The sequence below is a fragment of the Heloderma suspectum genome, chromosome 6 (genome assembly GCF_057233095.1).
Source record: "Heloderma suspectum isolate Gila_16-S chromosome 6, 16-S_ref, whole genome shotgun sequence".
Lineage (NCBI taxonomy): Eukaryota > Metazoa > Chordata > Lepidosauria > Squamata > Helodermatidae > Heloderma > Heloderma suspectum.
The window spans coordinates 36,556,753-36,580,441 of record NC_139463.1 but is presented as its reverse complement, the minus strand read 5'-3'; the positions used below and the strand labels follow the sequence as shown (position 1 = coordinate 36,580,441).

The following is a 23,689-nucleotide window of genomic DNA, read 5'->3' as shown; positions in this document are numbered from 1 at the left end:
TGAGTCTAAGTCAAACCCTAGATTGGAGGAAAAGGCCATCAATGGATACTAGTCCCAATGTCTATGTGCTACCTCCAGCACCAGAGGCAGTAAGCCTATCTACACCAGTTTCTGGGGAACATGGGGGGGAGGTGCTGTTGCGCTCATGCCCTGCTTGTGGGTTCCAAGCAGCTGGTGTGTGTGTGTGTGTGTGTGTGTGTGTGTGTTGGCCCCATCCCTTTCATCTTTGGGCCCACCCACCACTGGAATGCAGTCCCCAAGAGTTTTTCCAAAATGGTTGACAGCTGGTTGGCCACTATGTGAACAGAATCCTGGACTAGATGGACCCTTGGTCTGTGGTAAAGTCCAAACTGGACTTGGAGATCTGTGCCCAGCTGCCCTCCAAGAGGTAATAGTATCACCACAGGTCTGATCCAGCAGGGCTCTTCTTATGTCCTTATGTTCTTGACAACCCCCATCCCTCTCACCAATGAAGTCATTTGGAGTGAAAAGGGTCCTATCACCACCACCGCTCTCTGAGCCAGAGCAAGAGGCAGGTGAACAAGCAACACGGTTGCAATGGTGAAGAGAGGGAGCAACTCCAGGGAGCTCATGTCAATGGGCCCCTGCTGGAGTGTGGGCCCTTGACATGTGCCCAACAATGCCTACCCTTGATGCCAGCCCTGATGGATGCTAATGTGGGCTTCCCACCTGATGCAAGTAGCAGGCACAGAGGGAATGATCCAAACGGAGACTGAGGCAAGGGGAATAAAGCAACCCTTCCCTGCCAAGGTCCCTATCCATATCAGACCCCCTGCATCTGCCATTTACTGTCTTTCTTTCTTTTTTAAGTCCCACAATTTCTAATCACATGAGTAGCGTCATGTCTGGTGAGGCACAGGGATAGATACTAGGATATTGCATATACATACAGCTCTAGATGAAACACTGCCTTGGAGAAACTGGATGCCCCAAGAGGAGGCATGTTTCAAAGAAGGGCTTATGTCTTTCCCCTCCCCCCACAATTCTAAAATGGTTTTAAAATTCAGCCCTCAACTTTCACCAAAAAAAAAAAAAAAAATCTGTCTCTAATTTCAAACTCAAATAAGCACCCAGCATGGTGGCCTTTTGTTTTGTTTTCTTCTCCCCGGCTCCTCCCTGGCATTGCATAACAAAAGTGTCTAAATTCACACCATCTGGCCGATAAAGACCCTAAGCTCAGTGGCCTCAGCTGATTATGTCTGCTGCTGTCTAGTCTGGGCCTTGTGGCGAAAGTCACAGCTGTGGGTCTCGCTGGCGCTCAATGCAACTCTGTTATTAGCCAGCTGTAGGCCCCGAGACTACTTCTGTTCACATTATAATACCTTTTCACCCCCCTGAGCATCGAGGGCACTGGGACTTCTGGCAACCGCCGAACAAAACAGTTTTCCTCTTAGCAAATAGTTGGCGAGACCATGGGGTCAAGGGGGGATTATCCCAGGAGGGGAGAGGCCTTGTTTGTTTGTTTGTTTGTTTGTTTTTGTTCATCATACGAACAACGATTTTGCATACATTTCCATTCAGCTAAGAGAAACGATGGCCGATGCTCCTAACATCCCCCATGATCTAACTATTTTTCCCATGGTCATAAGTTTCACTGAATTGAATAGCACTTTATGGAAGACTCTTGAAGGTTTCAAGGCGTACACGCAGCCAACGCCAACAGCTTGACTCCACCCTGGAAATACTAAACAAGAACAGTCGATGGTTGTGAAACAGAGATTTCCCTTCTTCTACCGGTGACACATCACTGCATCTGCATAAATATTTAGACAACATTCCTGCTAAGCGCGCATCTGTCACTCGGAGAAAGACGTACGGCTGCCGGTTACACTTGTCTGCATTTGAGCTGAATAGTCGTGCAGTTCCATATGACAAATCAGAAAGATGTTTATCTTCTGACTAAGGCTGAAAAAGCAAGGCCTGTCACTCAAAGACAATGGGCATCCACTTGAACGGCAAGGCTAGTACAGTACATTAAATTTTGATATACTGTTACTAATGCAGGCTAAACTAGGAGCTTTAAAAATTGATGCTGCTCCTTAAACAGCAACCCACCATGAGATCTGATTCTTGTGCTTAAAATAAAAATGTCAGGATTAGCTAGGCTTGGATAGATTTTATCCTGTCTCATTCTGAGCAAGACGCGCAGCAAGGTGTCTTTTGTTAAATAAATTAAACATAAAAAATCCAATATCCAATTAATTTTTTAAAATGTCTATACTTCTATTCAAATGACTTGATTAGGATTTGAACCCAAACTTTTGATGTGGTTCACGAATCTGTGTATTACACAGACAGGATGTCAGAGAATTATCATTCCTCTTTGGCTACCTTATCAAGCAAGGAGGTTGCGAATTAAAAAAATAATGCTTTTACAATTGGAGAGTCAAATTCTTACCAGCCCCTTTATTCAGGCATGGGATATTTTGACAAGAATCATTTGTAAGCTGGGGTATAACTAGGTGGCATGGGCTGAGAGGCAGAGAATTTCATGTAGTTATACAAGCACTGGTAAGTCAGTTTGGGAAAACTACCAACCTCAGTTTGTGAACTTTTATGTAATAGGAAGAAGAACCACAAAGAGTCAAATCCTCCCCACTTTTTTTAACTGTTGCTTTTTCTGTGTCAGGAAATGCATTTCTGTTTCTAAAACTCTGCAAGTTCTAAAGAAGTATAACAGTAAAATGCAAACTGGGCATCTCAATTCTAAAGGATGACAAGAAGTTAATTTGTCTGATATTTAACCCATAAAGTTGCTATGTTTTCCTTACAAGCTCAGAGACTTAAGTATGCATTTGTCTCACAAACTGCAACACATTTTGCTGGGGATATTCAACAATAAACTCCAGTACCATGTTAATTTCAAGCTGTATCCCATCACCTGAATGGTATATAAAATGACCCTCCCACCTCCTTCCTATGTTTGTCATGATAACCAACAATTTTTGGCAAATACAATTTGACTCATACTGGGCACAGTCTGGCCAGAGTTAGTTGCTTTTTAGTCCCATTTATTTTAGTGGGAGAGATTTAAAGATGTGCTTTTTAAACGCTTCTCTAAAAAGCAGTGGGAGCTTAAAGTATTTCATTGTGGCTCAATTGTGTCAACTATATTTGGTGTGTATAAATGAATTTGTGTGCACTTTTTATTTGTGTTGATTTAAAAATACGCCAACTGCCAACCACAACCCTAAGCATAGTTTACTTGAGAATAAGTCCCATTAAAATCCAAAGTGAGGACTTTGTAAGCACTGTTAATGTTTATTTATTATTGTTATTTATTATTATTAAATAGATTTATATACTGCTGACCATATTTAAAAATATCTCTAAGTGGTTTAGACAGGAATATAGTGGAAACAATCCAGCTAAAATTAAGAATTTTTGAATGTATACACCATGGGACAGGGGCATGTCCTCTTCTACTTCATGAACTGCCATATATATTGATGTTGTAAAAAAAAAAAAAAACATACACAGATGTACATGCCTGAATATGCAGGATGTACATGACATGAAAGAAAACACACACACACACACACTTTTAATAAGGGACATATAATAATAAAACCTTGACCACCACCTGTGGCCATCCAGACACTATTGAACTACAATTCCCATCTGCCCCAGCCAGCATGGCCAATGGTTGGGGAAGAAGGGAAGTGTAGTCCAACAATATCTCAAGGGGCACAGGTCCCCCTACCCTTGGGTTATAGGATTGTAGCCTCAACTTAAGTGTACATGCTCACATATGTTCATGCAGGACAGTGGTCATCACTGATTTTTAGAAAAATATTTAAATATTGTATTCTTCTACTTGACATCTAGGGCATTTTGTGCTCTCCCAGTTGGAAGCTGATATGGTAATAAATCAATGCAGAACTTGGTGTTAAAACATTACAGTTTTCCTGCATAACCCCCTTTCCATGGAAGGATATAGCTCAGGGGTCGAGCACATGAATTGCATGCAAACATAGCCAGTTCAATCTAGGGACATAAGGATTTTGTTGGATCCATTCTGTCTGTGTTATGCAGACTGCCAGGGATCTTTTGTTCCATCATCCACTCACTGATAGAATCAGATTTTTTTTTTAGGGATATACAAGACTTTCATTCCACAAAGTTTTTGGTTTTTTTTTAACTGATCTGCAAGCCCATGTGGCTGGGAAAAAGCAGAACCCATAGGTCAGATTCATAAAAGTCTGAACTCATTTGAATCCATTGCAAGTTTCTCCAACATGCCTAGTTCAATCCTCGGAGTAGAACTTGTGAAAACTCCTGGAGAGCTGCTTCCAGTCAACGTAGACCAGGGGTGGGCAACTTGTAGCCCTCCAAATGTTTTGGCCTACAATTCCCATCATCCCACACCATTGGCTATGCTGCCTAGGGATGCTGGGAGTTGTAGGCTAAAACATCTGGAGGGCCACAAGTTGCCCACCCCTGATGGAGACAGTACTGAGCTAAATGGAGGAATGGTTTGACTCGGTGAGTTGCTATTCCTAATAGATTTGACTGTATTTCAGAGCAGTAAGAATCAGATTGGTGTATTAAACCAAGCAAAAAAGTCAGTACTCCTGATCGTTTAAGCCCAGGGTTGGGAACCTCCAGCCCAAGGGCCAAAAGTGCCCTTGCACACACTCAATTTCATCTGGCCTGCAGTCATTTCAAGGGAGTTCCTTCCCCACCGCTGGGGAAGGACCAGTGAAGGGAGCAGCTAGTTGGGTGGACTGCTGGATAGCGCTCCAGCAGGGGTGTCCAACCCCACCCCCCACCCACCCACCTTTCCAGCTCCAGTGGAAATATTCCTGGATACGTAGAATGATCAGTGTATGCCTTCACCTGCCTCCCTCTCCAAGGAGACTTACAGTATTGTTCCTGTTATCCCAACCTGCATAACCAGAGCTTCAGGAGATGCCAACGCTATCTTCCTAGGCAAGTTTTAGGGAGCATGCCATTCTCTTGTCACAACAGCTTCACTAGCTACTAGTCTGTTTCTGGGCACAATTCAAAGTGCTGGTTATGACCTATAAAGCCTTACCCAATTTGAGGCCAGGCAATTTGAAAGATCATATTCTCCCTTATTAGCCTGGCCAGGTTTTAACATCCTTGGGAAAAGCCCTCCTTTCTGTCCCACAACCATCAGAGACACATTTGTCAGGAACATGAGACAGGGCCTTCTCGGTGGTTGCTCCCAAACTTTGGAACCCCCTGCCAAGAAGGAAAGGCTAGCTCCATTTTTATTGTCCATTTGCTGGCAGACAAGGACATTCAGGCAGGCTTTTGGCACTTAAGCGGCTTTGTTTGCTGAACTAGGTTTTAACTGGTGGGTGCTGTTTTAATTTATGTGGTTCTGTTTTAATGAGGCTACATTTTATCTGAATTTTATTATCGTTACTAGGCTCAAGTGCGATTTTTAGAGGAAAGGCGGGAGATAAATTAAATAAACAATAAATAGGCATTACAATACTTGCATTTATGTTTTAATAACACCATTAAGAAGATACAATTGATTAATACACTTAGGGCACAATCCTATGCAGATAGGTGGCTGCCTCCAAACTCAGAGGCAACCACTTATCCAATGCAGGGCAGGAGAAGCACGGTGGGGATTATTCCCTCCACATTTCTCCTGCCCTGCATTTTCTGCTAGACAGCCAATTTTGGCTGTCTAGCCATGGGAGGGCAGAGCGGGGGAGGAGGCTGCCAGACAACACATAGGATGTGTTGTACGGGCATTTTTTATTTTTTATTTCTGTATTTATTTCATTTCTATACTGCCCAATAGCCGAAGCTCTCTGGGCGGTTCACAAAAATTAAAACCAAACAGCACACAATAAAACAATTTAAAATATATAGAACATTAAAGCCACAATATAACAATACAACCACAGTAAAACCTAGTAGCAGTGTAGGAATTTAAAATACAGATTTAAAACAGCAAAGCTACAAGTCTAGAAAGCTAAAAAGCTAAAATTCCTGGGAAAATATAAGGGTCTTTACCTGGCGCCGAAAGGAATACAATGTAGGCGCCAGGCGAACCTCACTAGGGAGCTCATTCCACAGCCGGGGTGCCACAGCAGAAAAAGCCCTCCTCCCAGTAACCACCTGCCTCACTTCCTTTGGCAGGGGCTCACGGAGACGGTGAAAAACATTTCTGCCCTCCCCACCCCAGAATGCTCGCCAGAATGCCCCGATTTGGCCGATCCATGCTCCTCTTGCAAGCTTGGAGCACTGGGCTTTTCCACACTACCTGCAAGGCAGTGCAGAAGGGGGGAAGGTCAGTTCTCTGGGAGCCTGCACTCTGAGTTCGGTTCCCAGAAAACCACATACCCTATGGCCATCTAGCCACTGATTAGCAGCCATAGGATTGCCTCCTCCATTAGTTAATTATTTGAGTAGACCCCAATTGATTTTTTTTTCTCCTGCAGGGCAGGGGACAGGGGAGGGAAATGTTCAGCATCCCTGATTTAGCCTAAAGAAAAATTATCTCTCCATCCCATTGATTGTATAAATAACCCATCACAACAAGGGATTATATTTATTTTATTACGATATAGGCATATAGAAAGTTTCTTCCATCATGAAACTCAAGGCAACATACATATGATTTCCTGCTGATCTCTCTTAGCTGCATAATATGCCATCATATACATAAATAAGTGAAAATTGCCTTACCTGCACATAACTTCATGAGTTAGTAGAACTCTGCACATTTCTGGATTCTTGTTCTGTCCTTCATAGGTGATGGGCTATAAAGACATGGAGAATTATTGAAAGCTGGATTAAAACAAGACAGAAACAAAACAAAACTGTATCTCTCTTATTAATTGAAAATGTGAAGGAAAAATCTACAACACAGGCCTGGAAATGAATATATAATAGTGTCTTTTTCTGCACAGAGCAGGCAATCCAAGCACAAAAAGGCCTCACTAGAAACAGTTTCAGTATGAGAGATACATTGACAGATTATGATATTGCTTTGAATACAAAGAAACCCAGATAGGCTGGCAAATTAACCAACAGGAGCAGGATGGTCGGAAATAGGAAATCAGCCTAATCTTACCTGTTTTGTGACCGAGTCAATGAGTCTGACAAAGAGATCTTGTTCAGTTCTGACACCTACAGGGAACATCAAGAAAGTAATGGGAGCAGAATAAAAATCCAGTTTCCACACACACCCAAAGGATCTGTTCCCCAGTCCACTAAACTATGACCTATATAAAGCCCTATACAGCTTGGGTCCAGGTTATCTGAAAGACCATATTCTCCCCTATGAGCCTGCTCATGCCCTGAGATCTTCAGGGGAGGCCCTTCTCCTGGTCCCACCACCATCACAGGCTCGCCTGGGGGGGAATGCAGGAGAGGGCCTTCTTGGTGGCTTCCCCAAGGCTCTGGAACTCCCTTCCCAGGAAGGCAAGAGTGGCACCCTCCTTGGTATGTTTCCGCAGGCAGGCAAAAACTTTTTTGTTCCGGTAGGCCTTTGGGGATAGTCTGGACCTGTGAGAATATGATGGATTGGTACTATTGTTTATATTGTTGTTGTCTTTTTATATTGTGATCTTTTATACAATTTTAATATGACTGATGATTTAATTACACTTTTAACTTTTGTATATTTCTATTTATATGTTTTAACTGTACAAGTTTTTTACGTTGCAACTCTGCCTTGGGTCCCAGTATTGGGGAAAAGGAGGGATATAAATAAATATAACAACAGCAGCAACAACAACAACAACAACAAACCAGGGGAGAGGAACCCCAGGGGTTGCACTCCCCCATGGGTAACCTTCTGGAGACTGCATCCAAAAAGTGGGTGGGGCCAATACCACACACACATGCACTTACATGCAACCACCTATTCACCCAATATATCAATGAAACCCCCACACCACTCCACTTCTCTCTCTGCTCTTGCCAATATTCTCTTTATACACTGCACTCCTCCTCCCGTCTGTCCATTCGCACTCCTCTCTCTCTCTTGCACATGCATGCACAGTGCACACACATACACAGCGTGCATGAACCCAGTCAACGGCGGGGGGATCATGGAGAGGGAGGTTTCACACACACACACCCCTCCCACCCCTCACTACTCAGTTATTTCCCCAAGTGACCAGGTGAGCCAGTCTGAACTGGTGAAAGGATTCCCAGGCCATTTCTGGCCTGCAGGGGGCACTGATTCCCCAGCCCTGTACTAAATCCATCCACTGTATTCCACTCCCTGTCCTAACAATTGCATCTTGAACACAGGTCCAGTTTTATGTATCCATTCTTCCCTCTCCCAGCTACTACAACTATTTTAAATCCAAAAGTAACAATAGCAGCATATCTTTATTAGGAAGCATTCAACTCCACAAAGTAGCAAGGAGTCTTTTGAGTGTGAAAGAGGCACTTCCCCTATGTTTTCTGTAAGAGCTGGGGAACTTTTTCACCCCCAGGACCACATTGTCCTGTGGGTAACCTTCTCAGGGGGCCATGTATCCAAAGTGGGTGGAGCCAAAGCCACATCCCCACACCCCATACCAATACACCCTCCATTCACACTCATTGCCACCCCACATATCTCTCTGCTCTTGCTGATTTCCTCTTTGTATCCTTACATTTACCCCTCACTCTCACATACATCCCATACATCCACCCATCCACACACACACACCAGTCATACATACAGCATACACCAACCCAGTCAGCTGGGGGGGGGGGTTTTGAGGGAGAGATCATGCAGATCAGCTGTTTTCCAAGTGACCCACACCACACATAAATGGCTTTGGAAGGGAACAGGCAGTGGGGGCAGTGGGTGGAGCTCTGCAGAGGATGGCACGGGTGATTCACAAGCACTGGCAATACCCCCCGGAGTTGTGGAGCACTTCAGAAAGGCAGTTCAGGGGAAGTTCAAAGCAAACAAAACAGCAGCGATGTATGTGGGTGGGTGGGGTAGGACAATGAACTGCAGCAGTTCTAGAATGGGTTTGCCACATGTTAGGTGAAGGCCTCAGGAGGAGGGGACAAAGTCTGGCTGAGAGGGGATAAGAGGCTGGCGGGCTGAACTGAAAGGCTATGCAGGCCTGTTCTGGCCCGTGGGCCACTGGTCCCCCACCCCTAGTATATATGGATCTCTCTTTTGTCCCACATTACCTTTTGGGGTCAAAGAGGTTTGAGATATTTTTGAAACCATTTTGAAACCCTGTTTACCAGAGGCAAAAATGGGATCTGCATATATACCATGAACAAACTGAATTCAACTTGGGGGGGGGGTGATCCTCTGGTTTCAGCCTCATTGAGATGTTATCCCTTTAGTCCAGGAATTCCCTAGTGCTTAGATCACTCTTTCAACACCCTTTCTTTGAGGGAAAGTTACTCACCGTTGCTGTAAAGAAGCTGCAATTTGTAATGGGTCCCATTATTGGTTTTTTCATTGCCTTGTTCCTGTGGGGAGGGAGAGAGAGAGAAAAGTGCTTCAGAAAGAGAGTTGCTCACACAACTGATTTGGTTTGTCAGTCAGTAAGTTCACTGAATTATTGAGGGAGCAATCCTATGTGTGTTCAGAGAGGAAAAAGTCCTACAACTGCCAGCATCCCCCAGCCAGCATGAGTACACAGGATTGCATGAGTCCTATGCATCTCTACTCAGAGTTTGATGGGGCTTACTCCCAGGTAAGTGGTATAAGAGTATAATGTTTGTGTTGCAGGAGATGGACAAGAGAGAGAACTTGATGCAGGGTCATTGCCCTCTGGAGAATTGTACTGAAGTGTCCAGCTTCTGTTGATGCTTTTCCAATTTTGTCCTAAGAATGTAATCCTATGCACTTACATGGGAGTAAGTCCCACTGAACTCAACAGCATTTGCTTCTGAGTAGACAGGTATAGAGTTGCTCTGTAAGCACTGAAATCCTTAAATTGTACTGCTTAAATTCCCCTTAAATTGTGAGCAGGTCACTTTCATGTGAAATCCTACAAATGGTTCGATCCACCAGCTGTTTGATTTGACTTTTCTAAAATAATAAAGGGAGAAGGACAATCACCTTAAGCCACAACAGATCAAGAAGGTCCCTTTCTTCCTAAAAACTTTACTTCAGTGGACCAGGGATACCGACTTTTGAGATAGTCATCTATTTCAGACAGAGGATAATTTCAGTTTTAAAAAGCTAAAGGAAAAAAGGGTTTCCAGTCCTTGACCTGAAAATACCCAGACAAGGATGGGTGGGAGGCACATACATAGAGGAAAAAATGGAAAGGAAGGAGGACTTGACACATCTTATTTTAAAATTATGATAGCCATCTACTGGACTACAGAGGGCCTCGTCAGTGAATAATATAATTAACTCAATTAATAAAATTAAAAGGATGTACGTGTTCCACAACAGCAACAACAAACACTCTTATGATTTTAGTTTTAAAAGTATATTCATATTCGATTTCTCCCCGTGCAGTTTTTTTCCCCACCAACACCCATGCCAGCCTGCAAGTAGAAATTAACCAGGAGCATCAATTCCGCTGAACACTTCCAAACCCTGTTAGTCGAGTGATGACTGCAGTCCTAAAGTCGCTTACGGGGCATAACAGCCCGTGGAACCCTTACGCGCAAACATAATTCGGGCTTCACTACTGTGACCGGGTGATGCCTAGACGCAGGAGAGTGAAACTGATGAGAGAGTCTTCGGCAGCCGCGTGAAATTGACCAGAATGGGCAAAACGCGGGGAAGTTCTTCTATGTGGATGGAAAGGAACGGGAGCTGTTCTTGCACAGATCGGACCAGGACTTACGCAGGATAACTTCCTGGCGATTGGGGCCACAGGGAGAGTTGCGACTTTTGAGCTCGAAGGATGAATTAATTCTTGGCCGGAAAATAGGCAGGAGTTTGTTTTCTAAGGGCCATCCCAGAAAAGCGTAGGCATGTGTGGCTGAGTGCTTATTTCACAAGCTAGACAACCTGTTCTTAGACGTCGCGGTCCCAAAGCAGTTTTAAATGTCATTTTCAAGGGATTGCGCTAAGGATCAAGGTGAGCCCAACAGTGGGAAGGAAGAAATAAGTGGGACGGAGTGAGGGTTGGTGGGTGGGGTGGGGTGGGGTGGGGTAGAGAAAGAGATCATCCCAGACCACAGCCTTACTTTGTCGTTTTCCACGAAGTCCACGAACGCCGTCCGCTCGATTTCTACCGGCTGTCCTTGTCTGTCGTATAGAGCCAGGACGAAGTGGAAGAAATTGGACTTCCTCAAATTGGAGGGCGGCTGTTTCTCGAAGTGGGCTCGAGACAAAGCCACGCCGCTGTGGAACGAAGGGAAGAGAAAGGAAGGAAGGAAGGAAGAGAAAGAAAGAAAGAAAGAAAGAAAGAAAGAAAGAAAGAAAGAAAGAAGGTGGGGTGAATGAACTCACCAAAGCGGACGGAGCGCAGCCGTGGCGAGTGCAACCCTGTTAGTCTTTGTTCTGAAGCAAAGCCCCGTTGAATCCAGAGGGCCTTACTACTAAATCGGTGTGCATAGGATCGCAGTGTCCTTGGGCTGCAATCCTATGCACGTTTACCTGGGAGTAAATAGCACTGAAATCCGTGAGATTTAGAATGCAGTCCTATGGACGCTTACCTGGGAATACGCCCCATTGAACACAGCGGCTCTTATCTCCAAGTAAACATTCATAGCATTACACCCTTACCTCTGAGTTAAAACAGACAGGACTGGACTTTTAGTTTCTTTCAGCAAACACACACACACTGCCACACGCAGTCTTTTGGCAACTTAAAAACTAACAGATTAATCCTATGTGGGTTCACTTGGAAGTAATCCCATTGTGTTCAATGTGCTTACTCCCTAGTAAGTACATTTAGGTTTGCAGCTTTGCTGTGGTTCTAGAACACGGCGTGGACTAGAATCCACTGCATCGGATGTAGAAAGTTTTTTTTTTTTCTTCCCTAGTCGGCAGATATACACACACACAGAGAGAGAGAGAGAGAGAGAGAGAAACAACATAGAGATTGTCCCTATTGCATTCCATGGTCTTGTACTTCCACTGTTTACAACCTATTTCTGCCAACACAGGATAACACTTCTGTTCAGGCTTCTGAATAAGTAGGCTCCTACCCACAAACTTCTGACACAACAAATCTTTATGGTGTCTTTAAGGTATTACATGACTCCTCTGTCTCTCCCTTTTTTTATTAGGGGGACACAGAAGGGTCGATCGGATCTTGAGAGGGGCTGAGAGACCGCAGGGCCAAACGGCAGGAGCAACTCGAACAAGAGGCCGGCCAAAGGATTCACCTGCTAGGATCCACTTCTACAGAAAGATTCTGTCACTGATGGCCAGAGATGCCTCCCATTTTTACTTTTCTGGCTGAGGCAGAAAATCCGAATTGCTCTCCTCGTCTCAATATTTTATCTTATATTATGCATATTATAAAATATAATTGTTTGTATATATTTGATTATATAGAATGAATTAGAGTTGCAATCCGATACGCACTTACCTGGGGCTAAGCCTCATTGTACGCAATGAGCCTTACTTCTGAGTAAACATCCGCAAGATTGACATTTTGCTAATATTTTGCGATGCCCCCCAAATCTGCTGTATGAGCCGGCCCGCAACCCCCCACCCCCACACCACACGCACACCAGTTAGGGCTGGCAGCCTCTTGACGATTTTGATCTTTATCTTCACTACACCGACCAAGAATCATTTTCTACTATTAAACCATCAGTTAAACTTGAAAAGGCGGGTGGAGGGGAGGGGAGGGGGGGGGGAGAGAGAAATGCAATTCTTGAGACACTTTGAGAGTTGCTGGTGTTTCGATTGGTTTTGTTTAGAAGATCCTGGTCATTGATCACCCTTGATCCTACATGAGGGAGGTGTTCAGATCGGTAAGAAAGAGATAGAACCACGGGGCAACCTTGGAATCAGGAGAGGCCAAAGCAGTTGCGTTTGTAGGGTGTCAGCGGCTGCCCAAAATGCACAGATTCCGTCGTTTTTAAAGTGGGAAACAACCTGATCATTCGACCGCTGAGCCTTCCTTGGGAGTAAGTTCCGATGTAGTCGGTGAGAGAAATTTCCGCGTAAACTCGCAGACCAGCTAGTTCTGAAGGGCTCGCGATGGTGGAAGGGGCCCTTATTTCCTTAAGACCCGATCCAGCTCCCTGACGCCCGAGGGCCAGCGGTCTCCTTTTTAAGGTCAACAAGTTTCTAATTCTGGGCGAGGGAAGGAGAGGGGGCTGGTGTGTGTCTTCACTGAAACAGGGGCTGCGAATCTGCTTCAGTTCTCATCCCAATAGGAACCAAATTCGGATCAAGGGAGGGTAATCAATGCAATTGTTTTCCCACTCCCGTCCATATGACTGTCCCTCGTTTCGAATTGATTTGGGGGGAAGTGTGTTGTATTGAACTGGAAAGTTCATTGATTTTTTTTTTCTTCCCCCGGAGAGAAACTCCGAAAGGAAGTGCTCGCTTAAGCGCCGGACATAAACAATGTCAATTTCATGATTTGTAATTTACTGATTAAAACAAGTCTTCCCGGAGACCGATCCTCAACTCGGTCACTGAAAACGGTCCTGGATTTCGAGGGACCTTTATTGCAGGTAATTGTGCTTAGGAAAAGGGGGCAGGGTGACAGGAGGAGGAGGTTAAGTTTGTGAGTTACGAAGAGTGTAACTGACACTGTTCTCATATATACTTTCAAACCTCACTGATGGAAGTTTCTTTAAAACCAATGAATTTCCAGAACAAAGAATTAACCAAACTAGGGAATGTGTGTAGGACAGGCGTGTCTCACTAACCAGTGATGCTTTTATAACGAACCACTGCTTATACATTTTAGGGAGCCCTGCACATATTTAGCCAGATGGAGGCTAAACCGGGCTTAAAATCTGCCTGGGATCTTTAGTAACATTGAACAGTCCGATTCTATGCCTGTTTGTTCTCGGAAGAAAGCCCCACTGGGTTTAGGAGAGGTTACGGCAAAGTTCAGTTGGTATAGGTTCTTCATTTGCTTGCTTTATTGGGCAGATCCTATGAGTATATGCCATTACTGAGGATTAAACCTTACTGATGTAAATGGCCTTACTCCCATGTAAGTGTGCGTAAGTCTACGGGTTTAGGATTGACGTTAGAACAGGGCAGTGGTGTTGAGCATTCACCAGGCTCGGTCTTGTATATGTTTACTTGGAAGTAAGTCCAGTTGTGTTCAGTGGGGCTTACTTTCAGGTAAGTAGGTATAGGACTGCAGCCATGTTAAATGTACTTGCAATCTGACTGGTTTAGGATTAAGAAGATTCTAAGACTGTGGTCCTAGACTAGGGCCTAGTCTGAATCCTATAGGATAATCTCCATTGGATTCAGTGGGGCTGATTTCCGAGCAAACATGTATTAGATCGGGCCTGCAGAACTCCCGAAGCTACAGCCTTATCCAAAACATAGTTCATTCAGAATTACTCAGAACTGAACTCAAGGGGATTGATTTCCTGGCAGATTTACTCAGAACTGCAGCCCAAAGCACCTTGGCAGGGGCAGGACATTTTCTGAACGGGGAACTATCATTTTCCAAGCCAATGTATTTAGCACCAACGATTAATTTGGGATTACTCGGTTTCTGAGAAGTCATCACGTCCCTGACAAAGTCTGTGTGTCGTGGGGTGGGGTGGGGTGGAGTGGGGGAGTGCGGAGGATGCTTCGACGATTTGAAATCCCCCTTCTTTCCCTAAACTATAATCTTAAACCTGCTTACTGGTGGATAAGTCCCGGTGAATTTAGAGGGGCTTATTTCTAAATAAATAAACAGGCGTATTGGTCAGGCGGTGGAGTCTGAACTCCATGTATACATCCCTTTCTGAATCGCCCCATTGAATTTAGAATTTAGTTAATTCCGTCTGGACAACCAGCTCTGCGAATAGTTTATTTCCTCAAGAGAGTTTTGGAGTTTATGGGTGTTGCTTGTTTTTACGCCTCCAGGTGGGAAGGGAGAGCTGTTAGAACAATCAAGAGGGGGTAAAGCATCCCTCAGCGAAAGCCGCTTTCTCCACAGAAGGAGGGAAGCTACAACCCCAGAGAGAAGATAAATGTTTATTCTCGCTCTCTTGAAGGATAGATCTAATTCCCCTTTATGTTCAAATTCAGCCCGTCTCCAGCCCGGAAGATCCTGTCCGTGGGCTACGAACGCAAACTTTCCCAGGCAGATCAACAGATCGTCTATCAATCTGCAATTTCCCCCTCTTACAGTTTCCGACCCATCGACAGGAAAGTGGGTTTCGCTTAGGAGTCCGCCTCCGAGCTAAGCTGCGGACAGTCCTGCAGCCGGAACCCGAGGCTTTTCTACTCCGGGATACCCCCCCCCCCCGCTGAACTCCGAGAGGGCTTTACTCCCACCAAAGCGCGCGTTTGGATCTCGGCGTTAAAAGTCAACCGGACACCCCCAAGCACCGCTTGATCCAAATGGATTGGTCGCAACGGGCGTATTATTTCCAGCACAGGCGTTGGCGATGAGAGTTTAGTCAATTTCACACCCCACCCCACCCAACGCCGACTGCGACGGAAAAAGGAAAAGGGAAATGTGTGCGAGCGCGCTTCAAAACGCTGCGTGACCTGGGAGCCTGTGTGGCTGAAACTACTGGGATTACTTCCAAGTAAAAGTTTCAAGGGGCCGGGTGGTGATCTCCTTTCTGCCGTCTCCCCCGGAAAGCGGATCTCTCGCGCGGGAGCCTGGTTCTGAACGTCTGAATCCGTGGCGCCGACTCAGCGGGGCGATCTCCGCTGTTCAGGAAAGGCGCCGGACCCCTTCAGGCTGCGATCCTCGGGCGTCCTCGCCAGGAAGTCCCATCGAACTCAGCGGGGAGGCTGCGGGGACCGAGAAAGGGCCGCAGGCGAGCCGGACGATTCGACGGCGGCCGCCAAGGGCTTCGCTCGCGCGCCGCTGACTTTCTGTTTCGGGAGCGCCCGGGGTTCGGGAAGGCTCGCTCTGTTGGGTCAGCCGCTGCCCGCGGAGGCTGAGAAGCTAACTGCACAGCCGCGAACGACCCACGGCGATCTTTTTCAGCCATGCGTTTACTGATGCCCCGATAAGAAAACAAAACTTTCTCTCAGGTCAAGAGAGATGAAGATCGCTTAGCCTTTACGTGACTCTGATGTTTTGGTCTCGTTCGGTCCAAAATGTGGGTCTCCCTGAGTTTTGTGGCTTCCTAGCCCGACATAGGAAGGCGATGGGACTGCCTTGCAACTCTGCTCCCGATCTTTTCAGCGGAGTTTACTTTCAAGGAAGCGTGGATCGGCTCAACACCTCGCACCCCCGCGATCACAAATCCATTACAACCCCCTGCGATCCAAATGTCATTTTATTGCCTAACAAGCACGTTTTGCAGCGCCAGTCTGGCATCCTGATCCGAAGCCTGTTTACTCAGAAGTAAATCGCATCGACTTCAGTTAGACTCGCTCCCTAAGAAGATAGCAATTCCAGGCCTAGCCTGGCCGCTTCGGCTCAACTGTGCTGTGGATCGCGTTATTGCGAGGGGTGGGGGGAGCCGTATATCTAGGAATCAAGTGAGGGGATCATTGTTCTTCCTCCCGGCATCCAACTCGTAAGTAAAGTCAGAAGCGAGGCTCTAAAAAGGTATGGCGTGAAGAGAATCTCTCTCTCTCTCTCTCACACACACACACACACACACATTAAACTGAATCTCGGAGCTCCGGGTTGTGAGCGTTTAAAAGAAGATGCTCCGAATGCTAATTAGAAGTGCCCCCGCTCCAATCCATCCTGAAGGCGTTTACACTGGCCCCGTTGACTTCGGAGGATCTGCTCTCCTAGAAAAAGCACTGGGCAGCATATAACCCTATGCATGTTTACTCGGCAGTAAGTCCGACTGTGTTCAATAGGGTTTGCTCCCTTCCAAGCATGTGTTACGTCTGCGTCCTAAGAGACGGGATGCGTGAATTACAGATGGAAGAATCGAAGCCCGGAAGAATTTCCCTCAGCGAAACGCCCCACGTCGGTTCTTTAAAAAAAGCAGTGATTTCACAGAGCAGTCCCGGACACGTCTGCTTATGTCCCACTGGGTTCAAGGACCCTTACTCCCGGGTAGGCGTGCAGCAGCCTGCAACCCTAAACATACTTACTTGGAAGTAAGTTCCAAGTCAGTGGGACTTTACATCTGGAAAGACACGACTAGGATTTTACTGTTAAAGCTGCAAAAATCTCACCTATCCCCCGTCCCCATACAATTCTGTTGTATGTAGAGGAAGGTTCGTAGCTTTCTTTCAAGGATGCTAGGTCCTTGCCAGCTGGTCTGGTTATTGCGACTGCGTGCAATAAGTAAGTAAAGCTGCAATCCTATACACACTTACCTGAACACAATGGGCCTTACTTCTGAGCAGACATGCATAGGATTGCTCTGTAAGTGAATCATTAACCTGGGATCTGTTGGATCGTAAGGAGAGTGTTACGTGGACATCCGTGTCACGTGCGGATCCGCAACAGAATGTCCGAAAGGATGGGCGGGGAAAGGCATAAGGACAACAAAAACTATCATCCCCAACCCAAGATTTGGTCGAATTACCTTTGAGCGGCTACATTGGCATCCACCACGCCAACATTCCTGACCCAGGACCGAACAGGATCCATCTCCGACCCCAGCACCTTGTCTTTCAGGATGGGTCCTCTTCCTAAAGTATCTTGGATCCCAAACATTTAAAAAGTTTATTCCAAAAAACGCCCAAAGCAAACGCGTCCTTGTCTGAACCGAGAGGAGAAAATTTCAAAAACGGAGGACACGCACAAATTCCAAGGAAGTTCAGTTTCAATGAGCTTCAGTTTCCGCCCTGAAGGAAGACCTGGATTTATTTTTGAAAACCTTTTTTTAAAAAAAAAGAAAGAAAGAAATCGGATGGGGTGTTTTTTGTTTGGTGTTTTTTCCCCCCGCCCCCCTCTCTGTTCTTCCAAATCGAAGACGCTGCGCTGATCAGCCGCTTCCGATACTACAGACCATCTTTCTAAGAAGCGCGGCCAGAGAGGAGGGGGGGGAAACGCATCCCAGAACCGGTCCTGGTTCGATCTGGAGAGATCACCTGCTTTGCGGAGACACGAGGGGCTGAATTGACGGCTGCAGAATCCACGAGGCGAGGGAGGGCGGGGGAGGAAGGAGGGCGGGCAAGGAAAGAAACAACCCGGGGGTCAATGGTGAAAGAAAAGGGCGAAATACAGCTAAAGAGAGTCTGATGAGACCCTAAAGCCGAGCCAGGAAAGCGCGGCTGTTTTTCCCTACCTAGTTCACCATGAATGGGTTACAGCGATGGGAGAGAACGTCCTAGGAAAAGGGGAGGAGCGCGCTTCCAAATAAGGCGCTCCTATTTGCATAGGCTCATCCCATTGGAGGAGAAGGGGAGACTCGTTCAACAAACCGATACGCGCGAGGAGCCGCTCCGGGTTACAACGACGGGTGAATTAAAACCCGGGGGCGGGGCGGGGCTCCGGCGGGGCGGGGACGCGTCCAAAGGGTGTCGAATAAGTTACTTGCCAAATACTTTGCATTCGGCTGGTTAAGCTGAACCAGATCTGACTAAGGAAGGGGGAGCGAGGCCAGCTTCTCTCACAGCGGTGTCTGCAATGTTCATCTTCCCTGCGCAACTGTCACCCCGATTTTTTTTTTCCTTTCTCGTTTTATAACACATTTTTTAAAAAATCAAATGCAATAATATTGTTGTTGTGTTTTAAAGATTGCTTCGCCCGTTTGGAGGGGAAGAGGAGAGAGTTTTAAGAGAGGACTAGGGGGGTGGAGAGATTGATCACAGCAATGGGGTATCTGTGGAGGGGATGAAGGTGGCATAAGAGGGCTGTCATCCGATGCGCGCTTCCTCGGGAGTAGGTCCCATTGAAAACAGCGGCCTGACTTCTGATTAATAGGATCCGGCTCAAAGCAGTTTGGTGTTCTCTCTCTCTCTCTCTCTCTCTCTCTCTCTTTTTCAATGTTCTGTTTGTTGGTCTAGAAAAGTAGAAGTTTGGGGGCGGGTTTGGGGGAAGGGAGGGGAATGAAGAGGCGATGGGATGCTGATCCGCCATCCTTACCCATCATCCCAAATTCCACACCGTGAGATGTGCAGTTCATATATATATATATATATATATATATATATATATATGCACACGCACCCATCCACACACCGTATAAACTTTTTAGCAATGAAGCAGACAAAAGCGACTGCGTCTCTCCATCCGCCCACGCTCCTCTTTGGCCGGGAATAGCACACACATCTCTATATAAATTAAGCAGGCTTGGTGTCATTTCTCTCCCACCCCCCCGTTCCTTTTGTGCTGAGATCTGGGGTATAGATCTGCCCCTGAAATCTATATAGCACCAACGCGAAAACAGATTTCAAGACAATGAATGCAAATCTGGACTCAGAGACCATCTGCCAGATGAGGGAATCAGATGTTCCCCGGTTAAAGCGACAGAGCCTGCATTGCCTTACCTCATTATGCACAACTCTCAATTTAAACTCCTCTCCCTCTCTCTCTTTCTTTCCTCTCTCTCTCTCTCTCTCTCTCTCTCTCTCTTTCTTTCCTCTCTCTCTCTCTCTCTCTCTCTCCCTCCCTCTTCCTCTTTTAAAAGGCAATATGTAATGTCCTTTCTAACCCAAATCTGGGGGTGGGGGGTTGTGTATACACACACACACACACACACTTTTAGTTGTGCCTATCGCAGTGCAAAAAAACCCAACCTTGTTCCACACACAAAAAACTTGTTCTGCTGGAATCCGCATTTAGATGCGGGTTATTGGGTTGTTGATTTTACGAAACAAACACTGAACCTTACCAAGAATCAGGTTAAAAGTCTTTTGTGAATAGGCTTTGGGAGAAGCGGAGGTCTGGCTTTTGCTCAAATCTGGGAGGTTCAAATCTGGCGTGGGGGTTGGAAAAAGAAAAGAGGAGTCCTAAATTATTCTGTCCATATTCATGACAGATCTGGCATTAGATGACCTAATAAATCTAAAGCCATCGTTTTACATAAATACTTAGTGCTAACACACACACCCCTCCAACCTCTTCCTACTCCCCTTCATATGCTTTTTATAATTTATATATAGGAACGGAAAAATCTCCCCGATAGAATAAATTCAATATTCTGGCTTTTTTAAAGGAATTTTGAAAGGTTTTTAAATATTTTTGTAAAAAATCTAATTCTACTAGACTTTGTCATTTCCGCCACGTTAGGGAGCAATCCCAGTGGGAAGTTCTCTTACTCAAACCCGGCTGGGATGCATGGGAGGAGTAGCAGCTTCATTCGGGCTTACGGGGGAGAACTTCCCTTGGCCGTCAGATAAGGAAACTGGGAGCCTCCGAACTGTTGATCGGTCTACAACGGCACTTTTCACACGACCTTGCCGCTGGCCCGTGTTCCTCCCGAAAGTATTTTGCCGAGGTGAAGAGATCGTTTCCTTTCAATGCAAAGACGCCGATTTCGTTGGCGCACGGCTCGACGCTCCATCGCGACGTCAGTTCCATTGAGATGAATGGGGCTTCCAAATACATAGGTTTCGGATTGGAGCGGGGGTGGGTGGAGTAATGCGCTCCGAGTATCGGTGAACCAAACCAGCTAACTCTAAATCAATGGGACTACTCTGTAGGAAAATGGAGCTTGGTAAATTGCAGCGCCCTGACCAAGGCTGCGATTCACGCGTTCCTTGTTCACCAGGGGTTGCAGGTATGCTCATGAAACTTCTCCTGGAAGAAACGGCTGAGGCTGCAAACCGATGTACACTTCCCTGGGGATCAGCCCCCGTTGAATGCCGTGGGGCCTACTTCTGAGTAGACCTGCATAGGATTGCGCGGTTGAGGGCTGCAACTGCCCACCCCCATCCTAGCAAGACGTGTTCATCATTGATTTCCAAAGAAATCACGGCTTTATCAAACATATTTGAGAAGGGGAGGGATCCCCCTTTTTATGTAACATTTATTGATTTGATTTGTACCCCTCCTTCCTACCAAAAAACCTTTAATACATAAAATAGTATTAAAATCTATGCTATATATATATATATATACACACACACACACACACACACACACATATATATATATATATTCCTTTTAAAAAGAAAGAAAGAAAGAAAGAAAGAAAGAAAGAGAAAAACCACTTCTTCCTCTATCACAGCGCAGATAAATCCCCCCCAAATGGGACCGAGGTAAACCGTGGTGCTGCCAGGGTAGAACTTTGGGGCAGAAGCCTAGGGCCCCACTCCGCAGAACAAGCACGAGGGGAGACTTTACCACCTTCTGGAAGTAACTGAAGTGACACACATTACCATCTCAAAAAGTAAAGTGGAAGGGCACCCTAAAACCAATCAACCCATAGTCTCAAAGTGACCCAAATACACCGCTGGTTAGTAAATCAGGATTCGTAATCCTACACACGCTTACTTGGGAGTAAGTCCCGCTGAACTCAATAGGACACACTTTTGAAGAGGATAGGTGTGAAAGAAAGAGAGAGACAGTCAGAGACAGAGAGACAGAGAGGAAGATCGCTAGACCAGGTCTGTCCCAGAGTATAAAGGCGCTGTCTTTCGGGATAAGGAAAGAAAGAAAAAACACGCTTACTTGGGAGTAAGTCCCACTGAACTCAATAGGACATCCTTTTGAATATACATAAAAAGGATCGCTAAGAAGCAGAGAAAGGGAGGAAGGGGACAGAGACAGTCAGAGAGAGAGACAGAGGCAGCGAGAGAGAGATCGCTAGACCAGGTCTGTCCCAGAGTATAAACGTGCTGTCTTTTGAGGTAAGGAAAGAAAGAAAAAACACCATCGTGTGCCACAAACTCCGGGGGGAATCTGGCTTTTCGGGCTACAGGGGGAAGGCGGGTCAGAGGGCAGGAGATGCGGTCAGGGCACGGGCCACCTCCTCGCCTCTAACAGCTGCCACCAAAATTTCGCACTTCGGGGACCAATGAATCAGGCGCAGGCGCAGGCGCTGGCGCGCGCGCCCTCCCCCCCTCCCCCATAGCCCGACCCATGTCGACGGTGCGGCAACGGTGGGAGGCGAACCTTCCCAGCCCCAAGGCCAAGTTAGATGTCCCGGGATAGACCTGCTACCAATCGGCGCGCACCTAAGCCGAATCCGCGGCTCCCCTGAGGATCGCCGGCTGCAGGCTGGAGCTAAACGAGGACCCAGCCTCAAGCCGCACCTCCGAAGCGGTGCGGAGGGCGGCGCAGCTAGCGCTACAGCCTGGGGGCAAAGGCAGGCCCTGCCACCCCCGCCCCCTCAGCGATCACCCAGCCAGAGGCCAGCAGGTGCCGCAGGAAACTCCGTTTTCTTGCGATCATTTTAACATGCAAAACTGCACATGCTCAGAGTTTGTTTGTTTTCGAATCCGGGTCGGCAAACAGCTTTGCTGATGTTCTAACGTATCGGGAATGTTGAAGCAGTTTTAAAGCATAGCGTGCCAGTTTGGGGAGGCGGGGGAGACGTTAGTTGTGTGCGTGGCTATCTAAAGCCCCCACCCCACGCTTGGGGGTGGCCCAAGGCCATTAAGTCCAGGGTCTAAAATTACCTCGCTGCACCTCTGTGAACAACGATCGTTAACATCCCCGGAAACCACCGGCGCCCTCCCCTCCCCTAGGGCCTCAGTTTACCGAGATATTATTATTATTATTATTATTATTATTATTATTATTATTATTATTTTTATTACTATTATTATTACTATTATTATTACTATTATTGCTGCTGCTGCTATTATTATCCAGAATTCCTCCTGCGCCTGAGAGGTCTTCTGAATCAGCTTGCCCGAATTTCTTCCAACACGTGACTTCCCCAACTCGGGAACTGGAGTCACGCCGAATCTGCAGCGGTGCCGAGGAGGACATTTTTAGGGCGCAATCCTATGCATGTTTAGACAGGGGAAAAAAGTCCTACAACTCCCAGCATTCCTTAGCCAACATGGGAGTTGTAGGGCTTTTTCTGTCTATGCATGCATAGGATTGTACCTTTAATTTACCTTTTTCCATTCTTCTTTCCTCCTTGAGGCTGCAATCCTATACCTATTTATCTGGCAGCAAGCCCTATTGAACTCAATGGGATTTGCTTCTGAGTAGACATGTTTAGGATTGTAGTGTAAGTCCCCCAACGCGTCAGTCTCCGCGGATGTTCACTTACGTGATGATGGTATCATGGAGCTAACGTTCAAAATGTTTTGAGTGAATACAGAAAAGCAGTGCTGCAGAAACAGGAGCACTCATTTCCTAGGATCGCCATTATTTCGATTTATTATTGATCTGAGTGCCAGGAGAAAGACCCACGCACCCACCCACGCCCTTGTTGTAGGATGTTGCAGCCTTCGTTGCGATTAAGAGAGGCCAGAAGACAAACCAGTGCTGTGGCCCGGGCAGCGACCATCTAGCGGCTAGGGAGATGTTTCAGTCAGTGGAGGCTGGTGGCTCCGGTTTCGATGGGGCTGCAAATCCATTCTAGCTTTCAGTCAGAACCAGCCAGAATTCTGAAGGAGCTATCCAAGGTGCTGAACTCTATCCTCAAAATAGGTCCAGCATCTTGCATAGCTCCTTTAGAGTTCTGGCTGGTTCTGATTGAAACCCAGAATGGATTCACAGCCCCACTGAAATCAGAGCTACCAGCCTCCACTGGTTCTAATCCACAGTTATATGAGAATATCAGAAGAGCTCTGCTGGAACAGATTAATGGCCCATCGATT

General features: G+C 46.3%; 1 protein-coding gene across 2 annotated transcripts in view; it reads right to left on the bottom strand.

The window, feature by feature from the left end:
- The window catches only part of EBF2 (EBF transcription factor 2), a 387,225-nt gene extending 368,953 nt beyond the window's left edge, over nt 1–18,272 (bottom strand). Inside the window, exons 1-5 of one of the 2 annotated variants that reach the window (XM_084808184.1) lie at nt 17,548–18,272; nt 11,131–11,287; nt 9,384–9,447; nt 7,085–7,140; nt 6,697–6,770 (exon numbers count right to left, since the gene is read on the bottom strand). In XM_084808184.1, coding sequence (XP_084664310.1) covers nt 6,697–6,770; nt 7,085–7,140; nt 9,384–9,447; nt 11,131–11,287; nt 17,548–17,678 — 482 coding nt within the window. In that variant the 5' untranslated portion in view covers nt 17,679–18,272. The remainder of the gene's footprint in view (nt 1–6,696; nt 6,771–7,084; nt 7,141–9,383; nt 9,448–11,130; nt 11,288–17,547) is intronic. The other variant, XM_084808183.1, reaches the window with a different exon arrangement.
- Between the last annotated feature and the right edge of the window lie 5,417 nt (nt 18,273–23,689).